Below are 22744 nucleotides of genomic sequence, written 5' to 3'. Positions count from 1 at the left end.
AAAAAAAATTATTACAAATGACTCAAAACAAAGTAATTTAACTGTGCTTCATTAGTGAGATGTTTTCAGAGCACAGCCATCGGAGACATCTGTGATGTTAAATCTTGTTACTTATTTAGTAGCTTTAGTATCAGGATTGATATTGACCTTGTTTTATTTTCAGTTTCTCTTTGTGGTGATAAAGAGCACATCAGCTTTAGTCACAATTTTAGATTAAGAAATAATCACAAGCTCATCAAATTAAAAAGAAGTACAACCGTGGGGTTAAAAACTTTCAAATAGGTAAGTAGTATGATAAAGGCAAGGTTAAAATTAAAATTATCAATGTCAACTCATAAAAATTATACATGTGCATATTTTTAATTCTCTCTCTAAAGTGACCTAACATAGCAACTTTAATACATACGAGATATAACCTGGTGCACCAACTGGACTTTGCCTCTAATGTTCTTTTCCACTAAATGGATTTATATCTTGACACAGTAAGTATTCAAGATTCTGGAACATAGTTTTGCCAGTGAGCAAGAACACTTTCAAAAGTTCTGAAGAGCAGCTGAAAGAACACAATTAAGAAGATTCTTATTGGTCAAGATGTGACAATTTGAGCATTTACATAAATGGAGGGTATGAATAAAAACTAGACCTAATCCAAATACGGTACAGTGTTTGATTGTTTCCACACAGATCAGGCCTAAACAACTGCATCCTCCCATCAAATAACTGAGAAATTATCTAAAAGTATTTTTGTTCTTATCGTCATTATTCATCCAACTACTTCAGCATCAGCCCTGTCTTATGGTTCCTACTAGTGCATTAATAACAATGCAACTACTGCATTAATAACACACTGATAAAAATAGCTAACACTTAATATTTTCCATGTGCCACAAATCATTTTTAAGTGCTTTATCTATTTTAAACCAAGTTGAAAATTATAGCTTGGTGAGGTTAAGTAGCTTGCTCAGGATCACCCAGCTAGTAAGCACCAGTGCTGAGACTTACACCCAGGGAGCCTGGATTCCACAACTAGTGCCGCTAAGGCTGCCTCACCAGTGAGGGAGGGAACATTCCAAATATTCCGCAGACCATGCTTGGCTGAGTAGACATTCTATTCCCTTTGGTGCTGAGCACTTTCTCAAGGAAAAAGTAGTCTGAGGAAGGGAAAGCTTTGGTGAAGAGAGATAGTAAAGATAAAGCAACAGGGCTTCCCTGTTGGCACAGTGGTTAAGAATCCGCCTGCCAAGGCAGGGGACACGGGTTTGAGCCCTGGCCCGGGAAGATCCCACATGCTGCAGGGCAACTAAGCCCGTGCACCACAACTACTGAGCCCGCGTGCCACAACTACTGAAGCCTGCGCGCCTAGAGCCCGTGCTCGGCAACAAGACAAGCCACCGCAATGAGAAGCCCACGCACCGCAACGAAGAGTAGCCCCTGCTCACCGCAACTAGAGAAAGCCCGCGCACAGCAACGAAGACCCAACGCAGCCAAAAATAAAACTGATTAATTAATTTTTAAAAAGATGAAGCAACACACACACACAAAATGTCCGTGAGAACTCTGACTTGGACTAATGCTGAGCTGAAGTTAGTATTCTAAAATTTTAGATAGTGTTACAGCCTGGACGCAGTATGCAATTGCTGTGCTTTCATAACCTTAAGAAATAAGTTCTTCGTTCAGCAGTATAAAATATCATGCACAGAAAAAGGGAACTGCATTAAAATATTAATAGGATGATGAGCAAATTTTATTTTACATCTCTCTAATATCCTATATTTTCTAAGTTGTTTAACAGTGAATGTGCATCATTTTTATAATTAGAAACAAAATTATATTAAAAAGTTATTTAAGATTTCAAAAAGAGAAAGAATGATATATGCCTCTTGCTTTCCTGCATTTGGAAGTCCTAAGCCAAGCAAAAGTTAGCTTGAGTTCCCAAAAGGTCAGCCACACAGAACCTTGGGTTAAAAAATAATAATAATAAAAGTAGAACTGTTTTGTTTGTTAGTTTGTCATTTTAAAAGTGCTGTGAAGAAGGAAAGACAGCAGGAGTCCATCTCACACTCAGTTGCTCAAGGACTGGAAAACTGAACTTGCCTAAAGCGGAGAAAACTACCCAAATTCCAAAGCTTTTCTAGAAGCCTGCAGGTTCCAGGAGCCTGGATGCCTGGCTCTCTCCAGAGTCAAGAAATACCTTACCATACAAACTACTATTGGCAGCAACTCCCAGTAAAGTGTCCCGTATCTTTCACCTCCCCCTGGTAAGACCTGCAGCGAGGGGTCTCCCCTGCTCTCAGCTGGCTCCCCACTGAGCCTTCTGCCTTCCTGCTCTGATTTCTGGACCCAACAAGGCTCAGCCATGGGACTATTACTAGTGAATGTTTGGTAATCACTGTGAGATGTATCAAAAGTAACTTGTCAATAACGTGCTTATTAAATAAAGTCTGCAACGGCTGTATAGTCTTAATAAAGTCTGTAATAGTTTACTGTAAAATATAAATAAAAACAGATTCAAAGCTATCCCTATAGAGTGCCATTCTCACATGACTCCCACTCCAGTGTGCATTCTTGGACAATATGCTACAAACTGCCCGCCACCCTCAAAGAACCCCTGGGAGAGTGACAATCTTAGGAGCACCATTTGGTATGTGTGCTTCAGAATTAAAACAACAACAAAAACAAGTAAAAGATGCCGTATCAACCCAATTGCCTAGGAACCAGAGGATGAGAGGTGCCCTTACCCACCAGGAGGAAGAAGAGTAAGTGGGCCAGGGCTTCCCTGGTGGCGCAGTGGTTGGGAGTCCGCCTGCCGATGCAGGGGACACGGGTTCGTGCCCCGGTCTGGGAGGATCTCACGTGCCGCGGAGCATCTGGGCCCGTGAGCCATGGCCGCTGAGCCTGCGCATCCGGAGCCTGTGCTCCGCAACGGGAGAGGCCACAACAGTGAGAGGCCCGCGTACCGCAAAAAAAAAAAAAAAAAAAAAAGAGTAAGTGGGCCAGCAGCCCCTAAAACCAGGGAGCTGACCCAGGGTAACAGGCACCGGACTCCAGATGAAGGTGGAGGAAGATGCATGGGCAACTCCCCACCACTCCAGCATCTTCCCTTCCTCTCAGTTCTGTGCCCCCACCCGGCTCTCCCCATAGCACCTCCTCTCTTCTCATATTGACTCACATCAGTGCCAACCAAGTCAGCTTGCTCTAGGATCCACCCAAGTCTGGGACCGCCTACCACCTCTGGGGCAGACAAAAGCTCTAGCACTACAGGGGGTGAAACATACCTAAGCTCATGACTTTGCCCAGGACAGGATTCTCTTCTGCTAGTTACCTGTACAGAGCTTGCTGCTGAGGCTGCCACATATGTTACGCAGCAGACATTAAAAATGTGAACTTTGTCAAAGTCTGGGTGACCCCTTGGCTGGATCGACCTTTACTTAAGTGATACTAAGCAGCTGCGGCCTCTGCTCATCAGCCCCGGGCAGTGGTAGTCAAAGTTGTAAGGCTCAAGGGCCACATTTGTACTGCCATTATCAAAGACAAACAGACAGATCACGTAACAGTGCAGAGCCTATTACTATGTAACAATAGAATGCAAAAATTAGAGGTCTCCTAGGGCCCAGACTAGAAGTGGCAAAACCACAAATGACATGACAGACACAGCCTGAGGATCAAATAAAAACACTCCACCCACAGACTCATGTACCAGGCACAGTTCTTGTAAAATGCACATCCATATCTTTCGCAGTATCCAATCCTAAACATCTAGGAGGCACCTACTATGTACGAGGCATGTGCTGGCTCCTGGGGGAAAGGAACAAAGAAACCGAAGAGAAGTAAAACCAGGGGTTCTGCCCTAAGTTTACATCTAGAAGGGGCAATAAGCCATTTGCACAAATTCTCCAGGGCCGTGAAGTTGGTTATTATTATCTTCCACTCAAGTATTTGGAAACATTGACTCAGCACTCCATGACAGAACTCACAGAGCTATAATGAACTGTCAGTAAATGAACACAAGGCACTTTACAAGTATCATTCTGCTTGCAGATAAGCTAAATAAACAAATAAGCAAGTACGCAAGCATGCACACATGCACTAACAAAATGTTCCCAGTAAGCCACGCCTCAAACCTGTAAAACACTCTAGAAGCTAGTGGAGAAGGACCAGGAGCCTGGAATAGCTCTTCACAGAGCTAGGGTTCCGGAGCCATGTAACCAGAATCCCCGGGCGGCCTCTTCAGAGCAGGCCTGTCCAGATGTGCCCACCCTCCAAGGGGATCAGCTGACCTTTGGGGTGGAGGTGGCAAGTGGTCAGAGCACTTGGACTAAGGTACCCACACGATGCCTACATGTGCTCTGTCTCCTCTCCACCACCCACAGAGCTCCCCAACCACCAACAGAGACAAAGGAGATTGGACAGTCTATTAAAATATAAAATGCCAAGCTTCTTCCCAAAAGTCCAGCCCAATGTCAAGGCTAGAGCCTGGCCAAAATGAGAAACAAGTGCTTCAAGTTCGGAAGACTGACACACCCCAAAGATCATTCACTAAACTGTGCAAAACAGCAAGGAGCCCTGTTATCTGCCGCCCCCGTCAGAGCGAGCGTAGGAGATACTAGGCAGTTCCCACCTGGCTGGCCTCCACGCAACAGCCCCCAGACCAGGTGGCACCAGATACTGGCCAGGGCCTCTGCCCCCACTGACAATTTTCATACAGGGACATATTTACAGTCAGGACACCAGTGCCACGTGGCTGTGTGCGCTGATGTGATACCCTGCTGTCAAAGCACAAGTCTTCATTAAAGGGCCACATACTGCAAGCGAGAAGCCACAAGCAACTGAAGAGCTTTCGCGAAAGACAGCTTTTCAGAAAACTAGAAACGTGAACGGTATTGTTTTTTCCCAGCGTATAGGCCCCGAAATGCACACCAGTTCCTAAACTACAGCTTCTCTCAATTCCACCTTGCTCAGAAAAGGGCAGCCCGCTACTTCCTAATGACATGGGGCGCCTGTGGGACGAGCAGGGCAGCGGGTGGCTTCAAGAACGGGACCACGGGGCTCTGGCTAGCAAGCATTTGCACTGCAAACATCACAAGTGAGGATACTCTAAAATTACCTCATTCTACCCAGGGGCTTGGTGATATCAAGGAGGAGATGCCAGAAAGAGGTAGCTTTGGTTTGGTTTTCTACACATTCAAATCCTAACGAGTTTTCAGTACCCCCCACAAATACCACATTACTCCTACTTAACCAACTCCAAAGCAGATCAAGGACCACCAACCTGCTTGCACGTTCACAGCAGCCCACTGTAGGCAAACACATGTGAACAAGCTGGCCTTCTGCAATACTTATTTCTGTCTTTACTCAGGGCCACAGGTTTTGGCCACATGGATGGAGGAAGGGCACCAGAATGATCAGGGGAACTGATTCAAGGCTTCTGAACGGCTATAACCTATTTCTGCTCAACACTCCTACCAGGACCTATCAGTGACATCCCTAGAAAGAATTCACTAAATGAGAGGCTTAGGGAGGAGTTTTCAGAGCCAGGCTTATCCAGGATCCAGACTTTCAGTCAAAGACCGCATTGAAATTGATCAGAATCACACACACACACCAGTAACTGAAGCAGGCGAATTGCTGTAAGCGTGTAACTGATGTGAAATCGCTTCACTTTCATGTTGTCATTAGATCCCCTGTCTCAGAATCCTGAAATTAAAATGTTCCTCTGCATTCAGTGTCCCACCTGGAATGACACTTTCTGACAGGCTCTGATTCGTGCCGATTAACAGCCATTTAACCATGAAGGTTGACTAATCAAGCAAAAAAAGGCTTTATCTTCCCAAATGAAAACTGAAGATACCTAATACATACCTCAGATACTTTAAAACATTCCAGCTACGGAATGGGGCACATGTAGTCTGACCCTGTCTCCCCAATCTCAGCCTAATGCTGACTCCAGATCACTGAGACGGCTTTGACGAGGGCCAGGAAGGTCAGGGCCCAGGCCAATTCAATTCCTTTAATTCTTCCTCCTCCCACCGCCCCATCAAGTTCTCTGCTTCCAGGGGTGGAACAAGGGCAGCAGCACCAAACTCTCAGAGCCTGGAAGACATCAAAGGACACAGCAGAGAGAGGGGGAGGCAAACGGGAGGAACACGCCTGTATTTTCCCCACTTACAAAGCCACAGGCTGGGAATGTTGGCTGAGGTGTCTGACACGCAGAGGGAGAAAGGAGAAAAGCAAAGCACACGCTTGATGATCATCCACGTAAATGTACAAAGAATTTAGTACATCAGAATTTTTCTTTATCTTCCTCTTTAGTTTTCGTGTATTTCTGCACACAGGAAATTGGATAATCTGACCAAAATTTCTGAGAAGGCGTACATCACTCCCGTATTAAAAAACCCCACAAATCTGCATGCATTTAGGTTTCCATATTTGTATATCTTTTTGCAAAAAATGTTTAAGAAAATGACTAGTAAGTTCAAAGGAAACTCGAATATTGCTGTGAAATAGTCTAAATATATTTTCTGAATTTTAGTGTGTCAGTGAAAGACTACCAAAACCCAGAAGATTACCAACAAACAGATAAATAAATAGGAGAGTTCAGGATGATGCATATTCAGTTAAGGGGCGCCAGAGAACCAGATATACAAGAAAAACTATATGTCTATTTTGAGTTTTTAGAAAGGCCCTGAGTCCATGTCTCCAGTATGGTAAACACTGGAAACAAGAATCACCAGCCTGGGGACCTGGGATAATAAAGTCAGTTTCCTCAGAAAGAAAAAAAAAAAAAAAAAAAGCATAGAAACCCAATATTACTGAATACAATGTCTCGGTAGCTCCAGATGTTCATTTCCTCAGAAGTCAGTCTATGACTAGGTAGTACTGACCATCTACAAATCTCCTATACTAACTACAGCCTAGTAACTATATATCCAATTAACAGAAATACAATCAAGCACAACAGACATTTACTGAGAACGTACTGTGTCTAAGGAAACAATGGATGGACACCCACTACCTGGAACACAGCGCTGAAGTTGCACAATTAGGGCTACGGTCCCATCCCTATGCAGGTCTCCAAACAGGCTCTCTTGTTATTCGGATAGTTTGGCAATGCGTCAAATTCCAGGGCAAGCTCTTTGCACTGCGGGTTTTCCCCCTCAGATCTTGTCCCAGGGCTTTGGTGCACCCTCCCATCGCCAGCCCCCCATTCCTCCCAAACATACTTTTACAAACATGTCAAAATTTTGTCAAAAAATTACACTTCCCAATGTGTTCACATACAATTTATGGGCATATATTCTTTGCCCAAATGAATGACTGCCAAATGACCAGACTGGTGAACACCTGTCATAGAAGGAATTTCCCTTTCAACAAAATTCAACACATCCATCTCCAAAGAGCAGTGCTCCTGTGGTCTGTCAGCTGAGACATGGCAAGTGTCTCATTTAACACCACAAAGTGTCACCACATACTGCATGAAGTGTCCACATTTAAATCAGAAAATTCATAACAATAAAAAGCAAAAATTTTGAGACGTCCTTCTTTAATTGCTCTTCTTGGGTGTTAAAAAAAAAAAAACTTCATTCATTAAACTTGGAATGAGAAGCAAAGCGTAGGTCAACAAGCTTTAAGTGTTCCGTGTTAATAAAAATATTAAATTGTCAACACTTAATGTGTGCCCTGTGCAAGGTACCCTGCTATTATAAACAGATGGGGTAGGGGGTCCCTGGAGGAAGTGAACCAGGCACGGCTTCCTTGACAGAAGAGAAGCCATTTTGACCTAAGCCATTTGGGGATCTAAGCCTGGCTACAATGCTTGCCCTTGAACAGGTCTCAGTAATTAATGCTCTTAAATGAAGCCAGGGGATGCAGGAACAAAGGGAAAGCAGTCAAGAAACACAGTTCAGCGATAAACAGAGCCCTAGTTCCTCCTCAAGGGCTATACACAGTCATTTGATACATAGTTTTGAGTCTGTAGGAAATAAGGTCCCCACCCTGGTGGAGGACAGAATGATGAAGTTGACCTTTTGTGACTTCAATCAACTAAAGCCTGGGCTCTGTTGACCTTTGCCCCAATTCTACGCTGAATTCTCCTGGGCTCAAGCCCCTTCATGAATATGCAGGTACCCTTAGTTTAAAACTTCCCCAATTCTGCTGCTGGGGAGCCACAGCTCTGAGAAAGATCCCGGTGTTTTCCTTATTACTTAGTAATAAGTCCTCCTTCTCCCTCTCTGACACCCACCAAGAGGTGAACCCAGTTTTTCAGGTAATCCTCACAACCGCTATGGGTCTGTAATTTTATTATTCCCATTTTACTGATGAGGAAATACAGGCACAGAGGGTTAAGGGACTTGCCAGACATTTTGCAGCTAGTCAGTTGCATAATCAGTTTCAAATATAAGCAGTTGGTCTCCCAAGTCCTCTGAGTGGCTCTGGACCACTACATCATTCTGTCACAATACTTGATAGTGTTTTACAAAACTACTAGATATTTACACCCAACTGGATGGCCACAGAAACATACGAAAGGCAAATAAAAGATTTCCTTTCATTGAGTAAAAGCTCTGGCTCAAATACAAAGTAATTCAGGGCTTCCCTGGTGGCGCAGTGGTTGAGAGTCTGCCTGCTGATGCAGGGGACATGGGTTCATTCCCTGGTCCGGGAAGATCCCACATGCCGCGGGGTGGCTGGACCCGTGAGCCATGGCAGCTGAGCCTACGAGTCCAGAGCCTGTGCTCCGCAACAGGAGAGGCCACAACAGTGAGAGGCCCATGTACTGCAAAAAAAAAAAAAACAAAGTAATTCACATACTTATGAACATTTAAACTTTATCTGGGCTAACTTTTAAATAGATGGGTGAGGTTATTTCAATGTATCAAACTACAAAAGCAAAGATGTACACTGCCATTCAGAAAAATTCATTTATACACACAAATAAGGAAGACTCTTTGTTCAGTATTTAAAAGAAAAACAATTGGGAAAAATTATTTCCACTGCATAATTCATCACAAAAACGCAGACTAAGTTGTCATTGTGTGTGGGGGGGGATACTATTCTATTGCTAACTATCAAAGCCAGCAAAACTTAAAGGCTTCAAAAACAAAAACAAACTTAGTTACATTACCATGCTAATGTTACCTGTTTGTTACAGTAACTCTAGATCAAAAAGGCAGATGTTTAAAACTGGATAAGGCTGCTCAAATTTAACACCATTATCTTGATAAGCTTCCCCTACCACACTCCTTCCTCCTTACTCAAAGCATTACCCTGGAAACAGTAATTTTAAGGCTCTTTCTTAACACGATAATGTAACCATCCCCTGTTACAATTTGTACAGGGAATACTAAACTTTAATTAACAATCTAAATAGAAGTCGTTAAAGATAGAGAGCAAAAGACAAAACAAAACAAAAAACGCTAACAGTTTGTTATCCAATTTTAAAAAGAGCAGTTACAAGTTCAGCTCTACATCTTGTCACATTCTCTACTGAGCTGGGATTATAGATAGGTGGGCACACAAAGCATCAATTCTGAGGACTGGTTTTATTAAACTACAAAGTGTGACTATATTTAAAGGCTTATTAATCTGCTCAACAAACTACATGAGGCTTTACTGCATGACCCTTCCAAAATTGGGGATAAATCCACTCAATATTGCAACAGAATGCCTGAGCAGTTCAGCATGGTTTTGCCCTTTCTGATTTTCCCCTGAGGCTCCCAGCTTGAGATACATGAATAGTTGTGGTCATTCATGGTGGGTGTACAATCTAGGGAGTGTCTCTTCAAGACAATACAAAGAGCCAACAACAAAGGGTAAAGCTTCCCTTTCCTCAAAGCCTTCCTTCCTGTTCCCTGTCTTTTAAAAAAACAAGGCTCCGAACTTCTTCCCTCAAGGCAAGGGCGCACAGATGCTTTCCTCACACCTCTTCTAACAGTAGCAAAGCTCATCACACCTACAGACCAGACTCTAAAGGGTCAGAGAGAATCAATAACTCCACTCTGCTTTCAAAAGAATGGGTAAGAGGACACAAACCCGAAAGGAAACACTCTCACTCTCTCCCCCCTTTCTCTCTTTCCCCCTTTCTTTCTCTCTCTCTCTCTCTTACTAAACAGAATTCATCTCACAGTTGAAGATAAGAAATATTGGGAATTAACCACACTTTTGGTTAGGTTATAACAGAACCCTCAGAAACAAAACAAACTGCCCAAGTAAGTTTTAGGCTAACAGCTCTGGAAATGTCATTTCTCCACCCCCATACATACAGACTTATCACATAAAACAGCTGTATGCCTGCAAGACCAGCTTAAAAATCACTGGTTCCCCAAAAGAACACAACTGTACAAGATAAAAACTAACTGAAAGGACCAAATCAGAAGATTTATAATGCCCTGTAGGCACGTATAAAAGCTGCTGTCCTGGCTGAAACAGGAGGCATGTAGAAATGTCTGTAAGGAACCCAGGCTCCCCGGCTAGCTGATAATGGCTTCAGCTATCGGGAGCTAGTGGCTGTCTTATTTCACTTGACACCTTCAATTCTCGCATCAGCTACTGCAGGCAAACAGAGCCTCCCAAGAACAGTGACCCTTCCTCCCCGGTTTTCCTCACACTCTGACAAGAAGTAAATTACAACCCAACCCATTTCAGCCCCTGTAAGTGTCACCTATTACTCTATTTGATTCAACTCTACACGTAAGTATAGTTGGGATAAATCTAAATTTTAGAGCTTAAAAAGCCTTACCGGTTACCTAGTTTAGCCCGCAGTTTGACAGATGATGAAGTGTTCATGGCTAGCTCAAGGATACAGACCACGTTAGTGGCAGGACCCTGCAGCATCCAGTCTTCCCATCCAGTCATCACACCGTCCTGAGCCTCCACACAGATGGGGTCCCTAGGGCTCTGCAATGGTTCAGGAGTTGAGGCTGGGACTGCCAGATAGTTCCAGGGCCTGAAGCAGGGAATTGTGGTCCACAGGCCATTAGAAAGCTGAGAAACCTGTGCTTCCCAAGAAGTCAGGTGGAGGAGTCAGCTGAAGGATAGGCAAGTACCCTGCATCTAGATAATCGAGGTAATTCCTTCCCCCTCTGCCACAATTTAAGTAAAAGCAAATAAGAAGAGGTATTTTGATTAAATACACCTGGATAGAGAATAGGAGGCTTTTCTCAAATGGGAGAGAATTTATTTGTGAGGCTTAACTTTCATAATAATACGAAGACCCTATTAAAGTTCCATAAGTCGCCTTAATAAGGTAAATATTTAGGCTGATTTTATGAGGCTTTCAGACTTTAGTTTTGAGAACGTTAATGGTTATGAGAATGTGCATACATGATCACAATCAGGATGGTAAAATAAACCAAAGGACAAGCTGTGAAACTGGGCTTTAAAACCTGCTTTATTAAACTAGATCAGTGTTTGTCAACCTGCACTACACATGAGAATCTACTACCAACCATGTGTGTTAACTACCTCCGACATCCAACCCGGTCAAGCCCTCCGATGACTACACCCTCAGGCTTCTAGTCTTCAAGATGAGACCCCAGACAATGAGAAGCAGAGACAAGTCATATCTACTTTGTCCAAATTCCTGACCCACAGAGGCCAGGGGCATTAAAAAATGGTGGTTTCAGACCACTAACTTTAGGGATGATTTGTTAAACAACAATCCTAACTGGGACATCTGGAAAGCGGCTAAAAATCCCAATGCCTAAGGTGCCACTACAGCCCAATTAAGCCAGAAACGCTGGGGGTAGGACCCAGGCATCGATTTCTAAAGTCCCCCAGGTGATTCTAATGTGCAACCAAAGTTTAGAACCATGTCAGGACCCCTACTGTCCAATACAGTAGCCATCTGCAGGTTAAATTTAAACTAATGAAAATGAAATAAAATTTAAAATTCAGTTCTTTGGTTGCACTAGCCACATTTCAAGTGCTCAGTAATCATGCATGGCCAGTGGTTACCATATAGGACAGCAGATGTGTAGAACATTTCCATCATCACAGAAAATTCTATTGGACAGTCCTGGTCTAAAGCAGTGATTCTCAAAGCTTGGTCCGGAGCTAACAGCATCAGCATCACCTGGGAACCTGGTTAGAAATGCAAATTCTCAAGCCAAGCTACTGGATCAGAACCTTTTGGGTGGGACTGTTTTTTTCTTTTTTTGACATTTATTTATTTGGCTGCATCGGATCTTAGTTGCAGCACGTGGGCTCTTCATTGTGGCATGCGGGCTTTTTCTCTAGTTGTGGCACACGGGCTCAGTAGTTGTGGCAGGAGGGCTCAGTAGTTGCAGCATGTGAGCTTAGTTGCCCCATGTCATGTGAGATCTTAGTTCCCTGACCAGGGATTGAACCCGCATCCCCTTCATTGGAATACAGATTCTTAACCACCGGACCACCAGGGAAGTCCCCTGACGCACTCTTAAGTGTGAGAACCCCTGGGTTGTTACTGTCCACACAAAATCATTTTTTCCATGACCTAGCTCATACTTAAATCTGAAATTTATCAACTTTAACTCCACTATAATATAAGGGAGTATGTTGTCATGCAATTTATGTCATGCAATATATGTTGTCATGCAATTTCAAAGATGTATTTTTGTAGTAGCAAGCTTGCTTGGGAAGAAATGCCTTGCAATTAGCAAAGGATTCTTAAAAAGTTCCTCGAAGATGCTCTCAGTTATTTACAATCATTAAGAGGAACAACTTTCAGGTCCAGAAATATAGAAATATGGTTTAAAATTATGAAACTCAACCGACTACTCAATTATTATAATTATGAAAACTATGTTGCATGACAAAATATAAATGCGAGAAAAGCAAAACACAAAATTGTAATTACAAATATTTATATTATATGGACAAGGACAAAATGAAGAAAGGGGAAAAATAAGAATAATGGATTTGTTAGGTTTGCCCAGACAATGACACCTTCCCCCTGCCACCACCCCCCCTTTTAAATTTCTGTCATGCTTCTTATAAAACATTTTAGAGTATCTAAGGAAGCAATCTTTTTAAAAGATACAATTGCGCTTTGATGTGAAAAGTTCATTTCAAGAATGATTTGGTAAAACAGTTCTACTGCTTCATCAATGATTCACTGAATTGTTCATCTCGTAGTAAAATGAAATCAAGACTGCATTCAAGCAAAAGATGAGGCTTGGACTGGTTGTCCACCTAATTCTGAGAGTCTCCAAGAATTTCTCCTCTCTACTTTTCTTTTTTTAACCTTAGATCTTACAATCAAATAAAAGAATTACTCATTTTTACAATAAAATTTTAGAGATGTGAAAACTTGACATTTTCCCCATGCTTATTTAGTTTCCACATAGTTGTTGGGTGGTAAAATGCCAAATAAACTAATTTTCCAAGGAAGAATTTCTCATATTTTCTTCTTATATTTGCAAATCCAAATTCCCAGAAATACTGTGTAATCTTTGAAAAGATAGCTCTTGAATCCCATATAAATCAACTCTTGATTGTTTTAATGTGAATTTTAGCATACTTCCTTTATTGACAGCTGTGTTGTTAGTAAACTTCATTTCCTATGTTGTGAAGGTACAAAGTTCTCTTTCTGAGCGTTTCTGTATGTCTTGTTGGTTTCTCCGTTTCATTTGCCAGTAATGTTCTCCAAACTCCTTTAAACTCTAAATAGCTCCAGGGAAGATTTGAGAAAGGGTAACTATAGTTGAATAACTGAGAGACCTTGATGTCTTCAGAAAGCTTACTATCTGTGAAAGACTTTTTCTTATAAAGTTCTTTTTTTTAAAATTATTTTTGTCTGTGTTGGGTCTTCGTTGCTACACGCGGGCTTTCTCTAGTTGCAGTGAGCAGGGGCTACTCTTTGCTGCGGTGCACGAGCTTCTCACTGCGGTGGCTTCTCTGGTTGTGGAGCACAGGCTCCAGGCATGCAGGCTTCAGTAGTTGTGGTGCGTGGGCTCAGTAGTTGTGGCTCGCAGGTTCTAGAGTACAGGCTCAGTGGTTGTGGCACACGGGCTTAGCTGCTCCACAGCATGTGGGATCTTCCCAGACCAGGGCTTGAACCCGTGTCCCCTACACTGGCAGGCGGATTCTTAACCACTGTGCCACCAGGGAAGGCCTATAAATTTCTTTAAAATATGAGTGCACAGCATGTGTAATTTTATTGAAAATTGGAAACAATCCAAGTTATCCACTTATCTCTAACTAGATTTTGCCAGAAGAAGCCAAGTGGTAGGATGATAAACTGGCCAGTTTGGTATCATTTTGAAAAATTTCCCCAGCCCAACAAGCATACATATTTTAAAATTAATGATGACAAATAAAAAACCATCTCCTAACTAAAATTTTTGCAATAGTGATACAAAAACAGGATTTTTCTTATTTTTCCAGCTTTTGTACTGACTACACTGATTATCTTCATTAATGTGGGTAGCTAAGAGTTGTATAAGGCAGCTACTACCTTTAATTCTAGCATTTACACGTGCTCTTAAGAAAAAGAAAAGCATTTTTATTTCTATTGTTAGAAGCTAAAAAGAAAAGGGAGTTGACAGAACCGTTTATTAATAATCATTTTTTTAAAACAACAAAGAGAATTTACAAAATGCTTTCTGTGTGCTGGGCATTCTTGAATCTAGGCCCTAAGAACACAAAGATAAATCATATATAGTCCTTGTCCTAGAGAAAGCCCAAAATCTATACATTTGAGATTCAACATAAAAGACAGACACCAACACCAACAAAACTATGCACTAAAAAAAAAAAAAAAGACCGACTATATAGAGGAAACTATCATTAGTGTCCTCAGAAAGACACAAAAAATGCCACAACCAGAAAACAAGCATAGGATGCTATTTTTAAAACAAACAAAAAAAGACTATAAGAGTTCTTGGAAATGAAAAATATAATAAAAATTAAACATAGGGTTGAAAGATAAAGTGGATGAAATCTCCCAGAAGGCTGAATAAAAACAAGAGATAAAAAGTAGAAAGGAGGGCTTCCCTGGAGACGCAGTGGTTGAGGGTCCGCCTGCCGATGCAGGGGACACGGGTTCATGCCCCGGTTCAGGAAGATCCCACATGCCGCGGAGTGGCTGGGCCCGTGAGCCATGGCAGCTGGGCCTGCGCGTCCGGAGCCTGTGCTCCGCAACGGGAGAGGCAACAGCAGTGAGAGGCCCGCGTACCGCAAAAAAAAAAAAAAAAAGTAGAAAGGAAAAATGAAGTAATTAGAGGACCAGTTCAGGAAACCCCATGTCCAAATAAGTGTTCCAGAAAAGAACTGAGTAAATTTAAAAAAGTGTTTGCTAATGAATTAATTCAATAATTTTTTTTTCAGAACTGAAGGATGCAAGTTTCCAGGTCCAAAAGGCCCACCATTGTGATTTCACAAAAATGGGGAAGAAAATATTCTATAGGATTCCAGAAAGGGAAAATCTAGGTCACGTCTAAAGGATTAGAAATCCAAATAGCTTTGGACTTCTCAAGAGAAACACTGGAAGCTAGAAGACGTTAAAGCAACAATATCTTCAAAATAGAATTTGATACCCATCCAAACTATTAACGAGGTAAGTGGGTGGAATGAAGATATTTTCATGGTTTTAAAAACCCTTACTTCCCAAACATTCTTTCTCAGGAAGCTACCAAAGGATATGCTCTACAAAATTGAGACAGTAAACCAAGAAAGAAAAAGGAAACAGAAAAACAGATTCCACACAGAAGAGAAATAAAAGGAATTCTCAGAATGATGTGACAGGAACCCCAGGATGACAGCTACATCAGGCAGAGAAGGTTACCAGTTCATAAAGGAACATGTTAGAAGGATCAAGGAGAAATGTCTCTAAGAAGATGAAATCAAGAGAGCACTTGATAATATCCAAATGTCTTGAAAGGAGATGTGGGCAAGGGAGAGAGAATTTAAAAGTTGAATTAAGGGTAAGTACATAAAAAAGAAGCAAATTAGAGAGAAAGGAAAAAAATTAAAACATTTATTAACTCCAGGGAAAACAAAAAGTGTTGTATGATAGGAGAAATCATGGAAGAGACATGGCTCAACTGTAAATAATGTTCTATACAGTCATTTAAATAATGGAAGCACTAAATACTGATACATTATATAACTATATTGGGAAAATGGGGGATGGGGAGAATTCGGGGATGGGGTGAGAATAAGGCACAGAAAGGAAACAGAGAGAACGAATTAAAAACTAGCACTACCAGCATGTTACTCAGAAATATGGAGGGAAATCCCAAAAGAATAAGCTAAAATCACTACATGTGGCTGCCTCTGGGACTAAAAATGAAGAGGATTCTTCTTCTTAAACCATAGCCTTTATAAATTATAAAACTACTTCACACTTCAAACTATTACACTGATTTTAAAATATATATACAAATATATGTATGCAGAACCCAACCTCTTAACCACTAAACTTGTATTTTTCAAATTATAAACTTGTGACCATTTAGCGGGTTGTGAAATTAATTCTGTAAGTCACAAACATCATTTCTAAAATGAATTAAAACAAAACCAGGTAGGGCTTCCCTGGTGGTGTAGTGGTGAAGAATCCGCCTGCCAATGCAGGGGACACAGGTTCAAGCCATGGTCTGGGAAGCTCCCCCATGCCGTGGAGCAACTAAGCCTGTGTGCCACAACTACTAAGCCTGCGCTCTAGAGCCCTCGAGCCACAACTACTGAAGACTGCGCGCCAAGAGCCGGTGCTCCACAATGAGAAAAGCCACGGCAATGAGAAGCCCATATGGCGCAATGAAGAGTAGCCCCTGCTCGCCACAACTAGAGAAAGCCTACTCAGCAATGAAGACCCAACGCAGCCAAAAATAAATAAATAAAGTTCCCTTTATAAAAAGAAAGAAGGTGGTAGAAAATAACAGAGACATTGCACATAGTAAATTTTTTCATGAACCTTCATATACGTACACACAACAGTGCATAATGTAAAATGTATGTTTAACTGTGAACAAAATAATTTTAAAATTACTATCTAGGGCTTCCCTGGTGGCGCAGTGGTTGAGAATCTGCCTGCTAATGCAGGGGACACGGGTTCGAGCCCTGGTCTGGGAAGATCCCACATGCCACGGAGCAACTGGGCCCGTGAGCCACAGCTACTGAGCCTGCGCGTCTGGAGCCTGTGCTCCGCAACAAGAGAGGCCGCGAGGGTGAGAGGCCCGCGCACCGCGATGAAGAGTGGCCCCCGCTTGCCACAACTAGAGAAAGCCCTTGCACAGAAACGAAGACCCAACACAGCGATAAATAAATAAAGCAAACTGTCAACAAGTAAAAATAAATAAACACAATTATAAAAAAAAAAAAATTACTATCTATACAGCATTATAATTACTTTTAGTCCTGTTTTTTAAAGTGAGATGACAATCTATCTTTACTGTAAAGCAAAGAAATGGAAAACGTTGACAGCTAATGAAAATATTCCATTGTGACACTCTTTAAAATGCCACTGATATCATGCATGAAAAATGCTCACTCCTATATTACTGAAATCTAAATACTCTGCTTTCTTACAATCAACTTTGTAATATTTGAACCAGAGAGAAGAGTAACAACACAGAAAACACAATAAAACTCACAATCAGATAATGTGGAATATTACTGCTTCTTAGGTGATGGATCTTTTTCATTTTATATGATTTTAACTAATTTTTAAATTTCCGGTCTACAGATATACTCAGGCAGAAGGAACCATCCTAGACGACTTTGGAATAGCAGTGGAAGCCAGCCTGGTGGAAGAAACGATCAAAAACTTGCAACATATAATGCATAAACTAGAAAGTATAGATGCAGTCGACCAAGATGTAGTTTTCTTCCACTGACCCACCCTCATATACTTTAAAAGCTACACTGCCCACCTTGCAGTATGGAAAAATTGGGCAAGTTAAAACTTTGATGCTCTTTTACTAAAACCCTAAATTTAGTCCAATTTTTCTTTTAACTTAGCTAGGTTATACTGATATATGCACATTGCTTTGGATGCTTACCCTACAATTCACTTAACTTTAAAATGAGTTAAAATAAGAACAAAAATGTCTGCAGAAAGCAAGTTCCATTATACTCTCATGATAAAGCTTCACTTCTTAAAAGTTAAAGATCAGATTCATATACACATGGGTATGTATATTTTTAAAACCACTACTACCACCCATACAGGATATTAAAAAATAAAAAAAAAAAAATGAAGGAGTCAATATACTGGTATTTAATTATAGAAAAGATATTCGTGGAAATATATATATATATATATAAAAAATGTGTGTGTGTGTATTTGAAAATATGCATGAGAAGTTAATGACTGTGGTTACTTTTTGGACAGGTGAGGGGATGGGAAGAGTAGGGATGACAACCAGGGTGAGAGGAAAGCTTTGCACTGTACATATGCTTCTACTTTGATTTTAAAACTATTACCGGGCTTTCCTGGTGGCGCAGTGGTTGAGAGTCCGCCTGCCAATGCAGGTGAAGCGGGTTCGTGCCCCAGGCCGGGAAGATCCCGCATGCCGCGGAGCGGCTGGGCCCGTGAGCCATGGCCGCTGAGCCTGCGCGTCCGGAGCCTGTGCTCCGTAACGGGAGAGACCACGACAGTGAGAGGGCCGCGTACCGCAAAAAAAAAAAAAACTATTACCTATTTTGGCAAATTAGGGGTTCTCATTCTATTCTCCCTTCATGAATTGCCTGGCTTCCGCACCCTATTCCACATCCTGCACGCACGCACACACAATCACCCATAAGTAATTTGAGGCAGGTATGCTTTCACTTTGACAAAAGACTTTCTCCCGACCTTGAAAAAGTGAACCTGTACTCTTAGCACCCACGTGACAGGCACAAATGCCACCTGTCTTTGCAGGATGCCAGGACCCCGGGTCACATCCACAGCCCCTCCTCAGCACACCCATCACACTGCAAACCATCACACTGCAGACATTTGCTGAGGGCCTGCTATGTGCCAGATGCTGTTTGGAAGCATGGGACACAAAAGTCAGTAGGACAAGGTACCTGCCTTCCCAGATCTCAAAGCCTCAAGGAGAGGAGAGGAGACAGAAGAGCAAACAGGTAATTTCCAAATGATACGGTATATATAGTGGGAAAAGTGTAATCTACATAATCTACCACACTATATTTTAATTATTTTTTCCCCTGTTTTCCCACGTCTCTCAAAGGTGAGAGTCTCTGGCACAGGCAGTGGGTCTGTAGTGATCTTTGGATCCCCTGAGCTAAGCATGGTACCAGCATGATCTGAACTTCATAAATGTCTCCTGCATGGTAATGCAATGGTATTTTAAGAAATACATTCATATATGTCTTAATGTTTCAGAATGGTGATTGATAAACACATCAACTATTAACCTGGACCTCTGTGGTGTATTATAATCTTAGAATTTCAGAACCAAAACAAACATCTTTAACCTCAGAAGACCTGTGATCTTTTAGTCCTTAACATGTAGTTTTGGCTTTGATTCCATAAAGGGGGAAAATCATGAAAGCTAAGCCTATCTGTTTCTTTTCCTGGAAACCAATGCACTCTTGTTTGTTTTTACTGGTAGGAATGGAAGCTTTCACCCAGTAACTTAAAATTCCAACCATGGTTAATACATTAGTAATTTCTTGCAATATTCAGAAAAATAAGTGATTTTCAATTTGACACAGGTTTGCCAATATTAATTTAAAACTTCTTACACTGCAAACCTTGGACTTCTAGGTAAGAAAAATAATAGTCTTGCCTTGCTCTGAGCTCTATCCAAAACAAATGATAGAAATGAATTGCAAACATAACATGAAGCTTCGTTGCAATTAATCAACCCAGAACCCAAGGGAGGAACTGTTTCTATTTTTAAGTGCACTGTTGCTTTAAGGGAAGACCCACTGGAGAAACATAAAACCAAGCTGCCTAATGAAAATCAAAATGCATTTGGTGTCTCCCTCCTTGCATAGACAGTAATCCTAACCTGCAAGCAGCACTGCTGTGTTCACTCCTCCCAGTTTGTCTGTAAACTGAATGACAGGTACCCAGGCAGAATCCCACAGAAAGGGCCCATCCACCACTCAAAGAATCATATCTGTCAGGAGGTCAGAACAAGAGAACACCCATGTTTCAGTGCTATTCTTATAGTTCCAGATAAGGGGCTATTCCAAGAAGCAAGCAGATGGATAAATCCCAAAGTCACCCTTCAAATCATTACTTAAAAGATGCTGATTAGTAACCGCAGTGGTGGCCCTAAAAATGATCAATTGATTATTTAGCAGTTCCAACCGTCTACAGTTGTAATTTCTATCCAAATTCCACAACACTAAATCTGTGTCTGCCCACAAATGACAAAGCTTCATTTCATTAAATAGTAGCTAACAGTAACACTCCTGATGGTTAAGAGTGACAAGGAGCAGGTGTCAAACCAGCAAGGGAAACAGAAGCCACAGCTACATAAAAGGAGTTAACATTCTACCTGTTTCCTAGACGGCTTTGAAGACTCTGACCCAGCAGAATTTTTTTCTCAAACAATATTCAGGTTGGGGGGGGGGAGGGAAATGTTGGTGATGTGGGTGACTAATTTAGTCTGTAAATATCTTAATTTACTCAATGAGTTTACTTACTATCACTAAGAAATACACAACTACATTGCTATAAATGTATCTAAAAACCTATAAATCTCTAAAATGTATCTAAAAGTATTATTCAAGGATACATCCATTACTGAAAAGTATTTAACATATTTTAAATACAACTCAGCTATTTACAATAGCCATAACAATCTGCTACAGGAAGCAGAATGTTTGCACATTGGATAAAAATTTCTAGCCTCAGCACAAAAAGCAAAGAATCCCCAAACTTACCTCCTGATAATTTCTCCCCCCCAAATTTAGTAAAACTATGCCTGAACATCGCACGATTATAGAATGAAGGCAGTTGCTTCCTTTAGCAATAAAGTAACAAACCCTACTTCAGAGTCTCTCTTTAGTGAAAAAAATCTCTGAAGAACAACAACAAAAAAATCACTAAATTGTAACACATCAATCAACAGGTGACTTTTAGAAACACAAACTCTCGTCAGAGAGGAATTAATTTTGTCAGATCTCCCTAATTTCTCTTTCCTATTTTTACAAGCTACTGCATTGCTATACTAAATGAATTCCAACCGTTTTCTTCTCAGGGGCTTACCAAAAAAATGCCAAATATTCAAATTATTTTAGGGCATTTTCCCATACTGTTGCGTGGAATAGAGCAGAATTAATAAGGATCCAACAGTTACCACTTTTCAAATGCAAATGTTGCCATCTAGTAAATGCAGCCCCTTTTAAACATCCCCCCAGTGTCTACACAGCTCCAGGCACTACTTTTGTTTCCTTGAAAATCGAAATTCGCGCATTACATTCAGGCATTATCTCAACTCAGCACCAACAAAAAAATAGATCTTAAATGGTCCAGGCCTGAGCCTGCATCGTACAAAACTGTTCTGCTTTATTGTGCGGAGGTGTTCCCTCCCACCCCCCATTTTACACACAAAGTTCCTTAACAATTCTGCCAAGTAAAGCAAACAGTACAGTGGTGGAAAGAACCAGGGGCACTGGGTTCCACGAACTAGGCCTTGGGGTGGTCACTTGCTCGCCTCAGGCCTCAGTTTTCTCATCTGTAAAATGTGGCTATTGGACTAATCATCTCTAGGGTCCCATCCGGCCCCCTCGAAGCCGGCCGGGGACACAGCGGACTGGTCCTGGTTCAGGCCGGGGTGCCCTGCCTTGATGCCGCTCTAGATGGGAGGGGACAAGGGGGAGGGGGGCAGAGGGAGGAGAGAGAGGAACTTGGACTTGCAACAGCTTCAGACAGGAGCGTGCGACAAACTTGAAGCCGTCCTCCTAACAATAGGCAAGAGCACTCCCATTTTCCTGGCTCAAACTTGCAGGAGGCAGCGGGGCTGCACCCTCCTGCCCGCCCTCTCGGCACCCGCTTTACCTTTCTCCCTGTTTGGTGTTAGAAGGAGGAGGGTGCAGGACCGTTTGATTCCCTTCCATCTCCACCACGCACTTGGTGTTCAGTTCCAGTTCTGAAAGCAAAAGGGAAAACGAACGTTGCCAAGCCGAGCATCCGTGCCCGCAGCCCGCCTCTGCGCGCCGCGCGGGACTCCCCCGGGAGGCGGCCGAGCCCGGAGCTGGGAGCCGGCGCACCGGGTCCCCGCGGCCGGTGCGGGCGCCGCCTCCGCCCCGGCGCTCCGGCTCCGCTCCCGCCGCTCCCGCCGCTCCAGCCCCGCGGCCCCGCAGTTTCCAAAGTTGCCCCCGCCCTCATCCCGACCACAAACGAAAACGAGCGGAAAGCTCCTCACCTCGTCGGTTCAGGGGCCGGACCCGGACGGCAACTTTTACCTTGGTATCCGACATGTTGGCGGCGCCCGCTCGGCCCCAGGCGGCCCCTCACGCGCGGCGCCGGCGCCGCCGCAGCCGCGCGCCCCCCGAGCGCGGCCGCCGCCGCTGCTCCGCCGTATGCTCCGTAAGGCAGCGCCGAGGCGCGCGGGCCATCCCGGGGGAGCGCGACGCGGGGCACGGCCGCGGCCCGGGGAGGGGCGGGCGCGCGGGCGGGCGCGCGGGGCGGGGCGCGGCGGCGGCGGCGGCGGCGGGCGGGGAGGAGGCCGCGCCGCCCGGGCCCAGGCGCCGCTTTAGCCGCGCCGGCCCAGCCGACCGCAGAGCGCCGCCGCCCCTCGCGGCCGTCCCGGGCCCGGCCGCGCCGCCATCTTCCGCGCCTCGCCGCGCCCGCGCCCCCGCGGCTCGG

The 22744-nt window shown here is 43.0% G+C and overlaps 1 protein-coding gene across 1 annotated transcript in view; it reads right to left on the bottom strand.

The window, feature by feature from the left end:
* KIF13A (kinesin family member 13A) overlaps window positions 1-22504 on the bottom strand; it is a 212921-nt gene extending 190417 nt beyond the window's left edge. The window contains 2 exon segments of the mRNA XM_049716351.1: window positions 21935-22025; window positions 22302-22504. Of these exon segments, the coding sequence (XP_049572308.1) occupies window positions 21935-22025; window positions 22302-22356 (146 nt within the window). The 5' untranslated portion in view covers window positions 22357-22504.
* Window positions 22505-22744: the final 240 nt, after the last annotated feature.

This window comes from Orcinus orca, chromosome 10 (genome assembly GCF_937001465.1).
Source record: "Orcinus orca chromosome 10, mOrcOrc1.1, whole genome shotgun sequence".
NCBI lineage: Eukaryota > Metazoa > Chordata > Mammalia > Artiodactyla > Delphinidae > Orcinus > Orcinus orca.
The sequence above is the reverse complement of the archived record's forward strand: the minus strand, read 5'-3'. Positions and strand labels throughout refer to the sequence as shown.